The sequence below is a fragment of the Mytilus edulis genome, chromosome 7 (assembly GCF_963676685.1).
Source record: "Mytilus edulis chromosome 7, xbMytEdul2.2, whole genome shotgun sequence".
Lineage (NCBI taxonomy): Eukaryota > Metazoa > Mollusca > Bivalvia > Mytilida > Mytilidae > Mytilus > Mytilus edulis.
In genome coordinates, this window is record NC_092350.1 from 65,079,246 (window position 1) to 65,100,562 (window position 21,317).

General features: G+C 33.6%; 3 protein-coding genes across 3 annotated transcripts; all 3 read left to right on the top strand.

The window, feature by feature from the left end:
- The first annotated feature begins 12,994 nt into the window (after nt 1-12,994).
- Nucleotides 12,995-19,821, top strand: LOC139481996 (uncharacterized). Its single transcript, XM_071265625.1, has 2 exons — nt 12,995-13,061; nt 13,468-19,821. The coding sequence occupies exon 2, from the start codon at nt 17,271-17,273 to the stop codon at nt 18,375-18,377; it is 1,107 nt and encodes a 368-aa protein (XP_071121726.1). The 5' UTR covers nt 12,995-13,061; nt 13,468-17,270; the 3' UTR covers nt 18,378-19,821.
- LOC139483329 (uncharacterized) lies at nt 16,663-17,235 on the top strand. Its single transcript, XM_071267354.1, has one exon. It carries the CDS (start codon nt 16,663-16,665, stop codon nt 17,233-17,235), a length of 573 nt encoding a protein of 190 aa, XP_071123455.1.
- On the top strand, nt 18,807-19,781 carry LOC139483330 (uncharacterized). Its single transcript, XM_071267355.1, has one exon. The coding sequence runs from the start codon at nt 18,807-18,809 to the stop codon at nt 19,779-19,781; it is 975 nt and encodes a 324-aa protein (XP_071123456.1).
- Nucleotides 19,822-21,317: the final 1,496 nt, after the last annotated feature.

Consider the following 21,317-nt stretch of genomic DNA (forward strand, 5'->3'; position numbering starts at 1 on the left):
ATGCCAAATTTGCATAGATAATTCATGGAAAAGCGTGTCATTTGTGAATAGCAAGAAATCTATGAGATTTAAATTTTAAAATAAAGTATGAGAACATATGTTTTATATAATGATTTAAGATAATTACAAAAATGGTGTCATCGATTTTATTTTCTTGCTAAATGTAATTTTCAAATGTAACGTTGACTAGCCAAAAGATAAATGGCATTGTAAATCTGTTTACTGTTATATGGCATATGTTCTTGGTAAACGCAATATTTTTCGAGTATGAAAACAGACGATCACACAATTTGTGTATTCCATTTTGACCTAAATCCTGATTTGCAAGAGTGCTGAAAAAAGTATATTATACGGTGTGTGCATGTGTGTGTGTTACGCTTGAATACCCGAAATTATATAAATACCATAGAATATGAGGCAAAATGCTTTAAGTTGCTTTTTTCATCAAACATGTCAAAAGGGTTATTATCCATCATACCTTGATCAGTAAAATTCATGACTGGAATATAAAAAACAAATACAAGATATTACAAAACAATTAACTGACGATCGATCATTACATATATTGTAACTTCTCCTGTGTTTCATAGTGTATGCAATGGTATAAGATTATCAAAACATTGGTTTGATTTATAAAACAAATGTCCAATAGATCTGTTGAATGCTTTTAACAATCATGTTCTTTTCTAAAAATATTAATTTACAGTCATTCATTAATTCATTTACACTAATATTGTACATTTTGTTTTTTCTTAAAGGTAGGTATCCCAAACATTACACACATGTCAATCATGACTGTGTAGCGTAAACAATGTGTACTGACAAATACATTTGTCGTAAAAGGAAGGTAGGATTAGTATAGGGCACATTTTTAATACGAAATCTCACTAACGAGGGTTTGATCAAATGAAAATAATCAAAAATAACGGATAAAAATACATTCCACACAATACGATGAAAAAGAAACAAAAGAACACCGCACACGAAACATAAAATGGTAATGTGTACGCCAAAGTATGCATAAAACACAGCACTGTATGTGATATCCGTTATTTCAAGTTAAATAATACTGTTGCAATCAAACATAATACCTAAATAGTGATACATCAAGTAAATAAAAACAAAGACTTCAATGCATTGAACAACCAAATAACGTATCACAAATATTTTAACGACAAAAAAGACTAATATGCCCTGCAAACTTTTCCTTTACAACAAAATGCTAAGGTTGATTGCATATTAAATTATGTCAATTATTGTGAGTCGAACTCTATTTGCATTCGTTAGTTCCTGTTATTAGTTTTACTAGAAACAAAATGCACTAATCCATATATTCTGAGCATACAAACCCAGCTGAGGCCCACTTCCGGTTGCGGGATTTTTTGCTGCGTTGAAGGCCCATTGGTGGCCTTCGGCTGTTATCTGATCTTTGGTCTCTTTGACAGATTCCCCATTTCCATTCTCAATGTAATCGTTTATCCAAAAGGAATGTCGGATATATTCTTTTCGGTCGTATTGCTATGGTACATATGTAAATATGTTGAACGATAACTCCACAGTTTTATATGATTACTAGTAGAGATTTTCATGAATATTATGTACATAGGTTGTTTCAGTTAATATACATACATCAATAAGGTATCTAGTCCTATGTTTGCTTCCAATTTTGTCTTGCTTCTGTTCTAATCAGTAATCTTCAAAGACGTATTAATGAATATTTAGCACAAAAAATAAATTAACATGAATTTTAAATACATCTATGAACTACCAGGATAAATAGACACTTTTAATTGTACAAATAACGATAAATTCTTGAAACAACTTTATGTTTTAATTTTCCGATTGAACTCACTGACAATGCCTAGTTGCAATGTTAATCATTGTTAATGATGGATAATGAATGAATCAATGTGTGACAAGGGCACACTCTGGAATTCATATACAACTAAAGAACTAAGTTTTGACCAATGCTCTAGGTACCTTAAGAGAAAATCAGAGCTCGGTTAATTGTTCCATATAATAAAGCCTCAACCTCACGGTACTTTAAATGAACGAAGTCATATATTTTAGAAGAAGTAGGAAATCAACTTGACTAGTTGAACTAAACAAGAAAATTGAAAGACAAAACATATTTTTTCTCTTTTATTTTCTAAAATATATCCGAATTAATCTTATTTAAAAAGATGCACATATGCATATCAAGCACATTAACACGGCAATTCAACATTCTTACATTTGTGGTAAAATCACCAAGTATTCAATAACCAATTCAAAAGTTTTTTAGTATAATTATTTTTTTGTATACATTAGTGTCTGTTGTAATAATGTAAAATAGAAATATTGTCACTGCCGTAATTTTTCGGTATATATCATCAAACATATGTTCTAAGTGAAAGAATTACAACAGAACGGCAAAATAAACATAACGTCACCGCTATGTAAGCCTCAAATCTTACATGATTTACATTTTTCACTACCATTTAGCATATTGCCACCATAAACAAAGTCGGTGACCTGTATCAACCAAACGCAAATTTGTGTAATAATATTTTATCGATTCTAAAAAAAAATAATTGCATTTTCAATAAGAAATTATGTTATTTAGGAGTAAGGTTTCGACAATTTAATATGCTTTCTTTTCAAATTTGCACACGTATCTAAGGAATTTATTGGTAAAGTGTCAGAGAAAAAAACAATCAGCGCACTATTTTTTAGCAAACATTTCAAGTTAAACATACAAAAGCTTTATGCTATATTTCATTGAAAAATTCAGTGACATGACCAATTCACTAGAACTTGAATATTTTTGATAAGATTTTGAAAAGTTTCAAATATTGTTGCCTGAATTTTGTAAAAACTGATATGAATCATTGTAGACGTTAAAGTAGTTTAATAATTGAAGCTGAAACACGTTGAGTAATATGATATAAAAACTTACGTTGGTGTAATTTTTCTTTTACATTTGCAAGGATTCCTTTTTGGTAAACGCCGTACTACATATCCTTTTATGCAATGGCCTTAGCGAAGAAAAATAATGCTGACTTCTTATTCGTCTTTAGTTTTTAATAATTATAGACATAATATCTGTGTACTTTTCCATAATATGTTTGACTGAGGAATAAACTCAGCTATACACGTTTCTTATTGAGTCAAAACATCGTAATACAACGATTGATCGTAAATAATACTGACATATTTGGTGTTTTTGTAAAAAAAAAATATATTCATGAAATTATGAAAATCTACACGTCTTCTGGTAAGAACCATTCACAACTTACTAAATGGAATAACATTGAAAGCTTATATAAAACAAAACACAAAACAAGTAGTTCCTAATTTTTTTTACAGGAACACATGAAACAAAATCAACGCAATCACTTTCGTTATATTTTCTTTTTCCCAAATAAAAGAAATCACCCAAACCTAACATTAAAGAGTCAATTATAAATCTTAAACATTTTAGTACATATGTCTTCTTTTTCACAACTTTAACTAATACGATGCATGCATGGTATTCAGTGCGTGAAAAAAACCTGACGTGTTTTATGCACATGTACTCATTAGTTTTCTAATTACATAGATTGAAATACTTTTATCAATACTCTTCAATAATATTTATAAAACTAGTAACGCAAAAGATGGAGAAAAATATGTATGGCAAGAATAAAGTGCGAACTTTACAGGATTTAAAATGCTACACTGCAAGCACTCCATGCAAATGATAACAACATCTATTGATATAATGAAAGTTGGTATCGAACTATAATCGATGACAAGTTGATTTTTGATTGCCCAAAATCAAAATTAGGTTTACTGTGATATTCAAAAAAGATTCACCAGTACTGAAATTACAGGAATTGTTGTTTATTTTCATATGATTAAGACAAATTATTTCAATCAGTTCTGGAGCTGAAATGTGAGTAACTGCTTGTAGTGCTTTGATAATATATGTTTATCATTGTCAGTTTGCTTAGTGTTGTATGTTACTTATTCTTACACCGGAATTGGACTTTATTATGATGAGTTTTACTGTGCGATTTACTGTATGTTTGTGTATTCAAAATTAGCCAGAAGCCAGAAGGGAGGTTTAAGACTTCATAAAACATATTTAACCTCGCCGTATTTTTGCGCCTGCTTTTAGCCAGGAATCTCTTGCATGTCTAGTTAGTTCGGTAAGGGCTGCATTTGAGTCTGATTATCAAGATGAAAAATGGTATAAATTGATAAAAAAACATGTAAAGTTAAATATAACTATTTTCTAAGTTTTATTGCAAGCCTTTGATTAATAAATAAAAAAAAGACCAAACATAGCAGTTTCGGAGTTTAACCAAAATTAGGTCTATGAAACATACCACAAAATCGTGGACAAACTTACTCATTTGTTAATATTCAAGCGATATGTTTTAAATGTTATAACACACACTACACAAACTATGCTCAATTGTTAACACATACACCTAAATTTAAAAAAAATAATAATAGAAAATTTACCCGTTTTCATAAAAATCAATTTGAGTGCTTTTTGGGAAGTCGTGCATATAACGCGAGTACATATTTCTAGAAAAAATACAATACTATATGTAAGATTTTTGTGTTTGTATTTGCTGATAAAACAATCAGTAATGTTTATTGCTTTTAAGTTAAACCGGTTTAAACATGAAAAACATTCTACAATACTCAACATTGAAATTATAATTTCGAATACGCTCATAACTATCTAACATTTTTTTCGAGATGAATACGTTCAACTACAACTGAACAGAAATCTGCTACCTCATTCCTGATGGATAGAAAACTTTAACGCATTTTCGCATACCTTAATAGCGATATCAACTTTTTCTTGTACAGTTTGGAAGTATTTGGATACGATAATCCCATTTAAGAATCAACTTGTCTTCGTTGCAATTTATGATTTTTTTTTTAATTTGTATAGTTTATGCGATCCCTATAAAAAATATCTGACAATGTACGGTTTACATTTAGGTAACATATTCGTTGTTACTTATTGTATATTTGATTACGTAGTTTGAATTACACTTATTATTGGATTTTCAAGCAGTCTTTCGATCAATGTGTTTACTTATCGATTGCAGTAAATTTTTATGCTTTCAGTTATCTCGCTTGAAATTAAAATACTATTCAGAAGCTTTTCAGACTATTCAGTATGTATCATATGTGAACAGGTATATTTCACCTATCAAACAGTCTTTTCATAGTCTAAACTAATCTCGATTGACTGGTCAGTACTGAATTAACCGCAGTGGATAAATCTGAATATTGACTGAAAGATTAAAAAGAGTTTATGATTTATTGCAGTTCAACATGACCATTTCAGATCAAATTTGGTTTCCAAATATAAAGAATGCATAGAAGTCTATCAACAAATTTGAAATAGCTATAATTTATATCTTACATATTAACAATCCTGGTTTCTCAGGTTATATCAATGTGTGTGACTTGCTTGGTCCCTTTTTTAATAGACGTACATAACTATCCCACAAATACTTATGTGTATGCACTAAGCCAAGCATAACAGAGGGCCAGATACTAAAGATACTAATGTAATATTCAAAGTCCATGACAAACTGTAAACGCAATAGCTTAAAAGAAATTAAAATATAAAAAAACACCAGTATACAAAATACTACCAAGACAACTAATATACAACTGGGGTGACCTCAGATACTCTGAAAGGATTTGCAGCTCCACTTGAGACATGTGACACCTGCAGTTGTCCAGAATGTTTTACATTAGTTAGTCAACTAACGAAAAAATATTCGGAAATAATTAGCAGGGTGTGCTGCCAGACGTACAATGCCCAAGCAGAGTTTTAAGGTAGAGAGACTGAAATCCACATAACATTAGTTTGACAGACACTTTCACAAACTGGTTGACCAGTAGGAAGCCTTTTCGTGACATATGCTTGCGGTTTTCGATCTTATATAACAATACCGTAATCTGATCAGTAATTTTACCGAATGTGTCTTAATATTTTTACTGCATGCAAGTTCGCAGTGTGTGATGCATGCATAGTAGGAGACACATGTAAAATGTCATGTTGATGCACCAGGTCTCGCTCTTTTTGGAGTGCTTGCGAGTCTCTCCGTTTTTTGTTTGATACTTTGATGTTTTCTTGTTTTAACTAGTTTACGATACTTGAAATTTGGTCAGCTATTGTGTCTCAATTGAAAAGGGTAAGATAACATGATGGATAGTATTATTTTGTAATCAACCTAAAATTGGAATTCGAAACATTTAAGCATCATTGCAGTTTAAGTCTTAACGAATATAGTAAATTCTTCAGACTGGTTAAATTTGTATTGTCAGTGTCACCTCAACAAGACTTTTATTTATGAAAAATATACATTTATCGCTTCTTACAAAAAGACAGTATTGAATAGTTAAAAAACAAAACTTCAAAATGAAAGTCCAGAAGAACTGACATTATCAACCTCTATCAATCAAAGGAATAATTGAGAAATACTTTATCGAAGAAAATGGTGACTTACACCTGATGTAAGGGCTAGTTTAGCCTCCTGCTTGTAAGGACTTTGCTTATAACTTCGTTAAATTCGTTAATTAATAAAATTGGGAAGACACACATACATATAACACATAACTGACTAAAATAGTCAAACAAAATGACAATTTAACAAAGAAAGACGCCAAACCAAATGTATAAGGAAAGTTCACTTGTTTGAATATCTATACGGTCATTATATGATCTATGTAATACCATTCTTACAAATATTTTTCTTTAAATCTATTAATTATTCGCTGAAAAAAACACCAAACATATTATTATCACTCAAATTATCCTAATGACAGCCGTCTTTTAATTGCACATTGTCAGTATGACTAACTTTTAATTGCTAATAATATTTTTGTTTGTCGAAGAAATCTTTTATCTTTCTGTTTTTTAATTGCTAGTATCGTATTGATAATAATAGAAAAAGATGCTAAATAGCAGGTCAATCTCCGTGCAAACATTTAATTACAAGGTATAACAATCAATCTTCGATTACTTTGATACAATTAGAAATAAATCCTTTTTTTCTGCTTATCAATATCCCCAACATACACAAGAATCGAAAAAATCAGACTTACAATAAAAGGACTTGTTCCTTCTTACCCACAATTCTAATTTGCACCATCTCGTTATAGTTAAGAAATGAAAAAAAAAACTACTTTTTAGTGAAGGTGTAAAAAGAAATAAAAACATCATTCAAGATTATTTGTTTTTCATTTTTTAAATAATATTTACATTTCATACTTCAGCGTACAGTGTTTTTTAAATATAAGTTTCATTAAAATAAATCGTTACACCAATGAAGATGTTGACAAATGACGCAGATACACATTTAATTGCACCCACAGTAAATTCATGAATTAAAAAATTTAAAGAAATATACAGCACGTACTTGTAATCAAAGGGGATCTAAATGTTTGTTATATGTGTTATAGATCAATTAGTTTACTAGTTTGAAATACACTAAAAAGAATGTATTTGTCAGTAAGGTTTGCGCCTGTAGTGTCTATTAAGAATGATGATATTTTTTTATCAATCATATTTAAATATTACATGTTTATGTGATTTTGTTATGAATTGTAAATATGTACTCATAAAGGTTTATAAAAAGGCGGAAGATACCAACGCAACATTCAAATTTGTTCAGTAAAAGAGGAACTGAAATTGCCATGGTATTAAAGGAAAAACGAAAAGACAAGTAAGTCCACGCATCGTAATATAGAATACCCGAAATTGAAGCAACGCGAATATCGCCAAAAATATACGACATACAATTGAGAAGGTAAATGGGGAATGTGTCAGAGAGACAGCAACCCGACCAACGTGCAGAAAACATCCGAAGGCCATCAATGCACAAGAAACAATATCACACGTGAATGAAGAACAAGATTTAGACACATAATTAACATCTGGAAAATAATGAAATAATGAAAAACAGCGATATAGTATTGAAAGATCAGTTAATGAAAGTTATTCATTTGATGTTCGATAGCGAAATATATAATTGTTCGAACAACATTGGCAACTTTGGTTCGACTAAAACAGTTACATACACTAATTTTGTCTGACTATTCAATGTGTATGGCAATAATGTTTATAGTGCAAAATCAAATTATGTGTCAGTCAAAACATAATCTTGATGACGATTTAACTAGTTAATCTTTTTCAGCTTACGATTCGAAGCTGATGTACTGAACGACAAACTAGTCAGCAGCAATTTTTCACAAATCGAAGTCTGGCTATCGATAGGTTGCTTACAATCATACCAGTTTGTTCCTGTTTGTATCCATTCAATTCGAGATTCATTTTGATATGTTACTACGACTGTATCAGCTAATTGTTAAATAAAATGAGTAACAACCAAAGATCAATGTATCAGGAACAGACTCTGTGGGTTTTAACTTGCAATTGTCTTCAAAGCTTGGTGGTTAATGTAAACGAGAACTCTTAAAATTAGCGTCACATATATGACATGCTCATATTAGAATAAGATAGCCGTAAAAAGCGACATGACTTGCAAAGTCTGTCAGTACACGTAAACTTGTATATTAGATTAATAAACTAATTTAATTGAAAGCAAATGGGTTGGTGTTTTTTGAAACAAAGTAGAAAAAGGCCAAGCTTGATGTCGAGTTTCATATATTAACCAGAGGGACAACAAAACCTATCGGTTTGGTTTTGAATTTATTTCTGGTTAATACATTCATGACATTGGTTAACCTTGGTGGAAGTAATTTCCCAAAATCAGTCGATATTCTTACAGAAAACAACATAAGTGCAGTACCTATCACCGTTACAAATAAAGCTCACCAGTTTTCCGATGTATGTTATGCTCACAAGAGAAATAATAATCACACTAAACAAGTGGTTCGGCCTAATAGATATAATGATATGGGTTTATATTGCACAAATCTTGAACAAACTATTATTTTTGCATTGCCAAATAAAATAAATAAGTATGGTTTCATAAATAGAGTACTGTACCTGCACTAAACACGTATCATGAATAATGAAATGCATCTATAAACAATATGAATTGTTTTGCATATGGCACATGTCTCTGGAATATCCTGTCTTTGTAATGTTTGCATTTTCTATGGAATAAAGTTTTGGTAGTTACGTGTAATGTGGGCTGTTCGGCTGTTCCATAATTTCAGTTTTCATTGTTGTTTATACAAAAAAAAAGAAGATGTGGTATAATTGCCAATTTGACAACTGTTCACAAGAGACCACATGACACAGAAATTATTTAACTATATGTCACCGTACGGTCTTCAACATTGATCAAAGCCAATACCACATAGTCTGTTATAAAAGGCTCCGAATATTTTAACAAGAAGAAAAGAAATGTACACATGTGAAAACCTAATATAGCCAATACATTTATTTCTCTGGTACCTTTGATACTTAACTATTCTGAAAATGTTCACACGTACATGTAAAAAGAAAACATAATTCATTGTTTCTGGTTTAGTTATGTCTCTTAACAGGAGAAAGTTTGTTTAGCCATATTACATGTATACGTAATGTTTCAAAAACTTTCAGCATGTGTTTATCTATATTCTGTCTACGTATATATACTTAACATAAATATAATGTAATTAGTATTGCAGAGGAGATATAGTCAGAGTAAAACCAATATGAATACCTTAGAACACAAATGAAACAAAAGGTGACTAACACCTGCAAGAAAATCCAAAGGAAGGTGATACACAGAAAACAGCAACAAGATTTGCTTTTATAGGACAAATGCATGTTTGAAAACGACTGTTGCTCCACTTTCAAATGTTTTAGATATAGTCAAATTTATAATGTACCAGTAATAAAGCAATGATCATAACTGATCAAGTTATAATATTTTTGTGTAACTCTGATTGATGGTTCGTATCTTCGACAAGTAAACATGATTTCTGTCAAGGTAAAAGTCATCACATACCTTATACGTAACAAAAACAAAATAGAAATTAGAAAAATTGAAGAAAAAAAATAGTAAGGCCACACCGTTTTTTGTAAATATTATAAAAAGATATAAACATTTGTCTTTAGATCAAAGTCTTTTAAACCTGTATATAACGATTTTAAACCTATTAGCACCCCACCACACTGTACATATCTGTGAAACCAATTAATCCCAAGTTCGAGTGCTCCGAAATATAACAGCGGAGATACCTATACAGAACAAAACATAGGTTTCTTTCCCCTTTACTTATATTCCCTATCACAAAATGTTCGTTGTTAAAATAAAATACAAGGAACTTCTGAAAGAATTGCCTTCAACTGTAATTATATTGTATGCTGGCGAAACAAAACTATCCATAGCCGCTGTATGTTTATGCACCTGTCCTGATGGATTCAGGGACCTGCAGAGGCGGATCCAGCCATTTTAAAAAGGGGGGTTCCTAACCCAGGACAAAGGGGGTTTCCAATTAATATTACATGTCCCCATTCAAATGCATTGATCGTCCAAAAAAAAGGGGGTTCCAACCTCTGGAACCCCCCCCCCCCTTCTGGATCCGCGCCTAACCTTCGTTCAGCAGTTGTCGTTTGTTGATGTGGTGCATTGGTATTTCCCCGTTTGGATGAATAAATTAGATCGTTGGTTTTCCTGTTCGAATTGTGTACACTAATGATTTCGGGGTCCCTTATAGCTTGCTGTTTGGTATTGATCAAAGCCCTGTGTAAAAGGCCGTACTTTGACCTGTGTTTGTTATTATCAGGTTGGGAACAATACCCCCCCCCCCTCCTTTTTTCAGACAAGGGGTCATTTTACTGTTGTAGAAAATAAAATAGAAATACCAAGGATTTGTAAAGTGCTACTATACAAAACCTTTGATAACTTAGAATTTTTTACTCAAAAAGAGGTTAAATACTACATATTTTTCACAACTTTTCTAAAAGAGGGGTCCACTTATTTTGAATAATATTAAACTGTTAAAGTAAATGTGTTAACATGGTTAAAGTCCAGAAATATTACAAAATTCTTGGACTATTTAATACCAGATAGATATATAGTTCTTTGGGAAAATATGAGCCCTTTGTACTAAAAAGTGTATTTTACAAAAAAATATATTATAAAGTTATATTGCCCCTCCCCCCCCCCCCCCATTTCAAAGGGATATTTATAACATTAAGGGGTTGTTCCCAACCTGATTATGACTTGGGTGGAGAATTGTCTCATTGTCAGTCACACATACAAAGACCAGATTTAAATATATTATTGAACTGATTTTTTTCATTGACTGTTACTTTACATTAAGAAAAATATGGAACAAAATTTAAGAAAATGAAACAGCTTAAATGTAATTGACGGGTGCATGCAAGTTAAATATGACTTTTAATAAGACAAAACTGAGATGAGGTTTTTCCTAAGACTACATTTTACGCGTCATCAGTATACAATGATAATATATCAATACCACCTTTTCGACTAAACAATTCAGTTAAAATTTTGTAATCATATAGTATTGGATATTTTTCTGACAGATCCCTTCTCGAAATAAGAAAAATAAAATACTGTTCAGTGTGCATCTTTTATCAAAACGACATGTTTGACAACCTAATCATCAGGCATATTGTTTCTTTTTCATCAAATTCCCCTAAAAATGCATCTTGGGGGTCAACCATTTGTCAATCGTACCAATGCTTGATCAAGATATCTTTTTATAAAATTGATAATCTATTTTTTGGTCATTTTTCTGCGGATGTATAATGAACAAATTTATAATCTTCTCAGCATATTTTCTGTAACTAACATTAACCATGCTGTGGTATTGTATTACAAGAGTGGGGACACTGGTACAAACGTGTATATCGTTTCCGATTTTCGTATAGATTCACATTGATCTCGGCAATCACATGCTTCTACAATGAAGTCAGATTTATTTCATATTATTTAAATTCAACAGGATCATAAGCATGAAAATATTTACACACGTTTGTTCAGTATTTCCTTTTAAATTATCAAATAAAAATTATAAAATAATAAAGATGATCTCCTTAAAAGAAGATAAAGCGGTCGAACAATTAAAAAGGGGATATATATAGTCAATCTCGTTAAAGTGTATTTGTAACCTGTCACATATTAATTCAAATATGAAGACATTCATATAAACAAAACAATAGTGTTGGGGCAATGACCTATTTGATTTATCTAAAACAAAAGATGTGTCCTTACTTTAACCTTGAACATGCACTGGTTATAAGACAGATATGTTCAAAATTTGTAATTGCACTTTCAAATTTTATTTTGTTTTATTTACTACATTCGTCACTGTAACATGATCGCTTGATGTCCTGTCAAGTGTCAAAAATGACACTACCTATTTAAAAAAGAAATCTATGAATATTCATTACAATTTTTTTTTTCTTTTCTGTAATTACTATCATGTTGTTTTAAATAGAAAAGTGTACATTGATAAATTTAAATACGCTAAAACATTAACACACATATCAAGCTATTGTCAAATTGTTAATTACGAATAAACAATACAAGTATACAACCTCATTCTGGGAACGACAAAATTGAATAGAAAAACGAAAACAAATGAATAAAAAGGGACACCTTTAGAGATTAAGGTTGACAAGTTAAAAATTGTATTCATCACTGATTTACCAAATGAATACGATATGTGTCTCAACTCACGTGAAACATATTTTCACGATCTTCATTCTTCATAAACATGTTCTAATACAGTCAATTCATATAAAATTTATCCCATTGTGTCCTATTCCCGATTGTGACATTTTGACTAATTAGAAATTCACATGCGGTAGATGCATGCATAACAGTAGAGCTTTGTTCAGCCAACGCAACCGGCAACACTCAGTTTGTGCTTGATAGTTATCTGCTTATCGATTTATAAGACATACACATCGGTAAAATGATGTTGCTTTTGTTCTGTTTCCATTGTTAAACGTGCTGACCGTACTGCGAATTACTTGAACATTTGGAGTTGTCTCCCATTTACTAACTTTCGTTTTTGTTTACATCATGGACACCGCATGGAAATTTGTTGCTATATGTCAGCACAGTGTAAGTAATATACGACATCATACATTTATTTGAACTTCTATTATATGGACAACATCGGTCATATGCATAATCGTTATAAATTATGCTTCCTATGGACCAGGCAACCGAAATGCTACCGTTTAGCAGCCGACCTACTATGAACCTACAAAAACTTACCACAAACTATTACCGGAGCATACTTACCTTATAAACAGTCGTACATATTGATTTATTATACTTACCTGAACTATTTACCCGATTTTTTGTGAAATATTGTGACACAGTGGAACTCTGTTGAAAAAACAATCTATGGAACGCCTATTTAACACTAACAGTTTAAAAAATATAGACATTTGCTTTATTGTGTGTTTTATAAATGGAAACAAGTCTTTTATGTTTACTTATGAGGTTCTTTCATATTTTGTAGCTTTTTACCATAAAGTTTGAGGAATAAAGCATTTAAACTCAACTGGTTAGCTTACTGTTATTGCAAGCGACTTTGTGACAGACAGTACAGTAAAAAGACTTTTACACATATAACAAGGCACCAGGTCAGGAATACTATACAGGAAGGGACTATTTGTCAAGCCTACACAGTGTTTTTGGAAATTCTAAATGTCGGATTCAGGAGACAAAAACACTAAAGATATTGAAGAGAAAAGTATTCGTAACTTAACAGAAAAAGGTCAAGAAATGGTTCAAGAGAACAAAATGGCACATAAAGACAAGTTACAGAAACTATGGAATCAGGTTGAACAAATTGTCAGTGAAGTAGATAAACCTTATGACTTACAAGGTATGAGACAGCATCATGATGCATTGCTCGATGTGTACTACAAATACAACACAGCATCACATGTTTTCAATGAATTTCTTCGACGTGCAAATACTCAAGACAGTCTTTTGGAGATGGAATCACATCTTTCGATACAGAAGGCACACAAGATGGTAGTTGACGGTGCATTAGCCCGCTTAAAATCGCCGCCTAGACGTTCAGGAAGTAGACATTCTTCAAATCATTCAGTTGATTCGAAAAGGAGTTCTGTCATTGCCAGAAAACGAGCCGAAGTTGAGGCAGCAAAGGCAAAAATGAAATATGCTGAACAGGAAGCTATGATACTAAAACAACAGGCTCTTTTGGAGGAACAACAAGATGTTTCTAATTCTAATGTAACACGTCAGAAGGCAGACTTAGGGCTTATTGCACAACAGAAGGAAGCAGCTGGGGCAAAAGCGGAACTAGCACTCTCGAATTTAAAGAAAGCGAAGGAAGTCAGAGAGACCTGCAGCTTGCAGAATATAATGTGGTTCAGGTTGTAGACACAACTGAACGTACAAAACAGAACATACACTCTCTTCCTAATGCAGAAAATCAGATCAAGGAAACACAAAATGGGATTGAACAAATGGCCGATAAACAAGAATCTACGCACATACCACAGCCACATAAATTTCCAAATTTGAAGCCTACTCCACGAGGACCTCCTTTGAGTGCATTCATTAAAAATGACAATAATGAACCACCTGGGTTCACATTTCAACAGCCTGATCTAAATGTCAAAGCTACACCATTCACACCATTGAAACTTGAGATTGAAGATAAAACAGTCAATAATAGTGCATTTGCAGGTATTGGACAGTCTCTCACATCAGAGTTTACCAGATTTTGACTCAAGAAGGATCTACTACTGACCCGTCTTAGTAGTTATTACGACAGACCAGAGTTTTACACACTATGGATTTCTACATTTCTTAGTATTATGCAAGAGCTTGGTGTTACCACAAGTGAGGAACTAGATCTATTGATAAAGTGGTGAGGACCGGAATCCAGTAAAAATGCAACAAGTATTAGAGCATCAAATCACAGTGATCCACAAAGAGGACTCACAAGAATCTGGGAGCGCTTAGACGAAAGATATGGGAGTCCAGAATTAGTCGAATCTACACTAAAGTCTAAGTTGAAGAACTTTCCTAAATTAACAAACAAAGACCATAAAAGACTTTTTGAATTAGCAGATATTTTGGGTGAAATTGAATCTACTAAATGCAATGAAAAGTACAGCTCATCATTAGCTTACTTCGATTCTTCTACAGGAGTTCTGCCAATCGTTAACAAGCTGCCTTATGGGATTCAAGAGAAGTGGACCAATCATGCAGTGATATATAAAAAGAAGAATGAAGTCACCTTTCCACCTTCTGTGTATTTGTGGAATTCATCAGAGACATGAGCAGGATTAAAAATGACCCTTCTTTCTTCTACGAGACGACAAATCAGCATGATAAAACAAGTGGGACGTTGCAAAGGAGCACAGCTGACAGGTCTTTTATTTCAACTAGAAAAACAGATGTCTTACCGAACTAAGATTTGAACAACAACAGTATTGAGAAGAAATGCTCATTTCATAAAACGGGCGGTCATACACTGAACAATTGTCGGGCATTTAAAGCCATGCATATAAGTGAACGTAGGAAGCTATTAAAGGAGAACGGGATATGTTTCAGGTGCTGTGGCACGAGCAATCACATGAAGAAAGATTGTAAGGAGAGTATAAAATGCTCGGACTGTGGAAGTGAAAGACACGCAACAGCATTATATATAGAAAAAGGAACACAATTTTCTTCTCCTGTTTCCAATCACGAAGGGGAGATTGAAAAAACAGATGTGTCATCAAGATGTACGCAAATATGTGGTGAGGGTTTCAGTGGAAAATCTTGCGCTAAGACCTTGCTTGTAGATGTTTACCCAGATGGTAAGCCAGAAAATGCCATACGGACATATGCAATTCTAGACGACCAAAGTAACAGGTCGCTAGCAAGGTCTACATTTTTTGACATTTTCGGATTGAGCGGAAGTTCTTTGGAATACACTTTATCTACATGTTCAGGAAGTACTGTCAACTCAGGAAGGAGAGCTTGTAACTTTATTGTGCAGTCATTATATAGACAATCAAATTTAGAACTCCCAACATTGATAGAATGCAACCAAATACCTGATCAGAAGGACGAAATTGCTACAAAGGAGGTAGCACAGTCATACTCTCATTTAAATGATATGTGTGGATTTATTCCGAGTTTGGATGAAACTGTATCAACTCTTCTGCTGATTGGAAGAGATTTACCAGAAGCGTATCACGCGTTGGATCAACGCATTGGTCATAGGAAGTCTCCGTACGCCCATAAATTACCATTAGGATGGGTAATTGTTGGCGAGGCATGCTTGGGGAAAGTGCATGCTCCAGAAGTAGTTAATGTCAACAAAACATTCGTATCTGGAACCGGCAGGTAGTCGATCTTCACGGCTTCTCCAAACAACTTTAAAGTTATGGAAGAAACACCAAACGACCTCGTTTTGAACGACAAAGATGATTCATTTGCAGTGACCATATTTGAAAGAACAAAGGAAGACAACGAAACAGGGACGTCAGTAGAAGACAGAAAGTTTTTAGAAATAATGAACAAAGATATGCACAAGGATAAGAATGATAATTGGATAGCACCACTTCCTTTTCGATCTCCACGACCTAATTTACAGAATAATCGTGCACATGCTTTATTCAGAGCATGAAACCTAGATAGAACACTACAAAGGGACGTTCTTAAGAAATAACAGTTCACTGAATTCATGCAAGGAATACTAGAACAAGGACATGCAGAGTTAGCGCCACCTATAACAGAAGAGTGCTGGTATCTTCCAGTTTTTGGTGTATATCACCCGAGAAAAAAGGACAAAGTGCGCATAGTTTTTGATTCTTCATCGAAGAACAAGGGAATATCATTAAACGATGTACTCCTCACAGGTCCGGATCTTACAAACAACTTGTTGGGTGTACTTTTTCGTTTTAGAAAGGAGCATATTGCCATTACTGCAGATATACAGCAAATGTTTTATTGCTTCCGAGTGACACATAGAAATTTCTTGCGATTCATATGGTACAAGGATAATGGTCCCGATCAGGAACTGATAGACTATCGAATGACGGTACATGTGTTCGGCAATTCGCCATCTCCAGCAGTTGCCACATTTGGGCTGCGAAGAACTGCTGAGATCTCTGAAACTGAATTTGGGAAAGATGTGAAAGATTATATTGTTCGGAACTTCTACGCAGACGCCGGGTTAAATTCACTACCAACTAGTTCTGAGGCTATTGACCTTCTGAGGCGAACACAAGAGGCACTCAAGACGACGGCGGCCTGAGGTTGCATAAAATTGCCTCAAACGACGTCACAGTTATGTCTGCATTCTCTTATGATGACTTGGCTAAAGATTTGATGGACATCAAATTAGAACCGGAAAACTTACCTGTACAAAGAAGTCTAGGCCTATGCTGGAATCTGGCCTCTGACACATTCTCGTTTGATGTATCAACCGATGAAAAACCCTACACAAGACGAGGAATATTATCTGTTGTAAACAGCTTGTTTGATCCTATAGGATTTTTGGCACCAATAACTGTACAAGGGAAAATGTTTCTGCGTAAGCTTATTTCAGGAATTAAGGATTGGGATGAGTCGTTACCGGAAGAACATCGTACAGAATGGGAAACATGGCGAGACTCATTAAAAGATCTTCGATGTTTACAAATTCCGCGTTCATATGCAACGGAAGGATTGTCAGCAGCTATAAAGAAAGAGCTACACATTTATTGCGATGCATCTGAGCAAGTTATAGCTGCAGTTGTATATTTGAGAACAGAGTCTAGTAGTACAGTCACGGAAGTCAAGTTTGTCATTGGAAAGGCTAAAGTGTCACCGATACACAGCCATACTATTCCCCGACTAGAATTGTGTGCGGCTGTTCTAGCGACTGAACTGTATGCAATAGTTAAGAATCAGCTAGACACATATATCGACAAAGCTGTATTCTATTCGGATAGTAAAGTGGAATTGGGATATATTCACAACCAAAGTAGAAGATTTTTCAAGTACGTCAGTAATAGAGTGGAACGGATCAGGAGTGTGTCGACGCCTGATCAATGGACTTATATTCTCACGGACTTAAACCCTGCAGACTATGCTACTAGGCCTTCACATGCCTCGCAGATCAAGAACAGTTCCTGGCTGATGGGACCAGATTTTTTGACAAGGAAGGATGTAGATAAAAGAACCTCATCACAGCACATTATACCAGATTTTCCGTTGGAAAATACAGACACTGATAAAGAGATAAGACCATTAGTTACAGTTAGCAAAACGAATGTAAATGACATTGCAAAACTAGGATCAAATCGCTTCGAAAGATTTTCATCATTGATGGCATTAGTCAGAGCAATCGCAAGACTGAAGCACTTTTTTCAACCGTTTTCTCAGGAACCTTTCATGGATGGCATAGTTGTTTAGACTGCAAATTCGTTCATAGCTTTGAAGAAGCTCAGAAATTCATTATCCGTGTCGTTCAACGTGAAGTATACGATAGTGAACTTTCTTGTCTAAAGGAAAATGTGTGTGTGTCTAAGACTAGTTCAATAGTTACCTTGAATCATGTACTTGACAATGATGGATTACTTCGTGTAGGAGGCAGACTGAGTAGAGCTGATATTAGTTCTTACTAATGAAAAGAATCCAATTATTATACCAGGAAAGCACTATCTTGCTACGCTTATAGTTAGATATTGCCATGAGTTGGTCTTCTATCAAGGGAGACACTTTACCGAAGGTGCTGCCCGAAGCGCTGGATTTTGGATAGTTGGAGGAAAGCGAGTCATATCGTCTGTGATTTATCAATGTTTCAAATGCCGAAAACTTCGAGCAAGAGTGCAAATTCAACAAATGTCAGACTTACCTGTGGACCGTCTCACGCCAGCTTCTCTGTTTACGTTTGTTGGCTTGGATGTATTTGGCCCTTGGAGTGAAGTTGCAAGACGAACAAGAGGAGGCTTATCTCATAATAAATATTCGGCGGTCCTTTTCACCTGTTTAACCATACGAGCTATACATATAGAAGTGATTAATGACATGAGTTCCTCTTCGTTCATAAATGCGCTGAGGAGATTTATTGCTCTTCGTGGACATGTCAAGGTATTTCGCTCGGACAATGGGACGAATTTTGTCGGATCCACAAATAGTTTGAAAAAAGATGTCTTAAACAGTGAGCATGGCCCAGTGAAAGATTTCCTGCTTACAAAGGGAAGTGTTTGGATTTTCAACCCACCACACTCCTCACACATGGGAGGAGTGTGGGAAAGGATGATAGGGACAACTAGAAGAATCTTGGATTCAATAATGTTGGAAACAAAAGCAAAGGATATAACCATAGAAGTTATAACTACTCGGATGGCTGAAGTATGTAGCATTGTTAACGCTCGCCCGATTGTTTCAGTTTCAAGTGATCCCAAGTCTCCAGAAATCTTGTCACCATCAGCTCTATTGACTCACAAGACGGAATCGGCGTATGACTCCTTCAACAACCTTGACATCGACGACATGTACAAGGCCCAATGGAAACAGGTTCAAGTGATGGCTGAAATGTTCTGGAATAAGTGGCGACGGGAGTATCTACAGACACTACAAACTAGGCGCAAATGGCAAGCTGCTACTCCGAATCTTTCAGAAAACGATGTTGTCCTTCTTAAGGATAAAAGCGCCCACAGAAATGAATGGCCAGTCGGAATAGTAACGCACATCTTTCCAAGTGAAGATAAGATGGTAAGAAAAACTGAAGTTCGAATTATGAAGGATGGAAAACAAACGACTTACCTGCGTCCGATTACGGAATTGGTGTTACTGCATTCTACATCTCAGTGAAACGTACATTCAGGCATAGGATTAAAGGACAAGTGTATATATTCTTGTCCATTCGTTTTTGATGCGTTTTGTTATTTGATTTTGCCATGTGATTATGGACTTTCCGAATTGATTTTCCTCTGAGTTCAGTATTTTTGTGATTTTACTTTTTTCTTTATCTTTTCTTTGAATAGTGATATATGGATGATATCAGAAGGGGAGTGTTCTTTCTCCGTTGTTAAATGTGCTGACCATACTACGAATTACTTGAACATTTGGAGTTGTCTCCCATTTACTTACTTTCGTTTTTGTTTACATCATGGACACTGCATGGAAATGTGTTGCTATATGTCAGCACAGTGTAAGTAATATATACGACATCATAGATTTATTTGAACTTCTATTATATGGACAACATCGGTCATATATATTATACTTACCTGAACTATTTACCCGATTTTTTGTGAAATATTGTGACACAGTGGAACTCTGTTGAAGAAAATCTATGGAACGCCTATTTAACACTAACAGTTTACAAAATATAGACATTTGCTTGATTGTGTGTTTTATAAATGAAAACAAGTCTTTTATGTTTACTTGTGAGGTTTTTTTTTATATTTTGTAGCTTTTTAACATAAAGTTTGAGGAATAAAGCATTTAAACTCAACTGGTTAGCTTACTGTTATTGCAAGCGACTTTGTGACAGACAGTACAGCTTTAACTAACATCTATGAATAGTATTAATATATGAACCTTCAATCGGTTCATAGATTAACATAATATTTTCGGTTAAATAACAAGATATCAGACTTAAGGTGGTATGGGTGTCTTTCGCCATCTTGGATTGTAAAAAACAGAGAACCTAAGGTCCAAATTTTCAAGCAAGTTGGCAAAATTTGATGCAGGAATGCAGATAGTTAATGTGAATTTGCATTTAACATGTTTAAAAGAACACATTTATAAGATAATAACTTATAAATATTAATATTAGTACAAGTGTTGATTAGTTCTGTTTGAATTTGAATTTTTTTAAATTGGCATTTTAAGGGGAGGTAACTCTGAAATAGTGCATTTTCTGAAGGAATCTACATGAAATTTTGCTATTTTGTAATTTAGCCGAAAAAAAACGCACGGTGACCGTATCTTTTCTTTTGATATTCTAAAAGCATTTTAGAAAAGCTATCTTCTCGTATTTTATTTTACAATTCTATCATTTATTTTAGCTTCTAATCACATAATGGGGATTTTCCCTGTATAATCCATACAAAATGTGCCATTTTGTCACGACCTGTAGCTTGAGAAAATGCACGGTGACCTCTCAATTTTATGATATTTTTGAACATATAACAATATATACTACGTTTTGGCAAAGTATGAACTAATTCTATCATTTTTAATTTAGACTCCCATACCCCCTTAACTTGACATGTTTAGCCTTTGACGTAATTTCTGCATTTACATGTGTAATACAGGTCAGGTTTTGAATTGTATTTTATTATGTATTTTTTTCTTAATTGTTCAATCTTGTAGTACAAATTATTAATAACATGAACTATT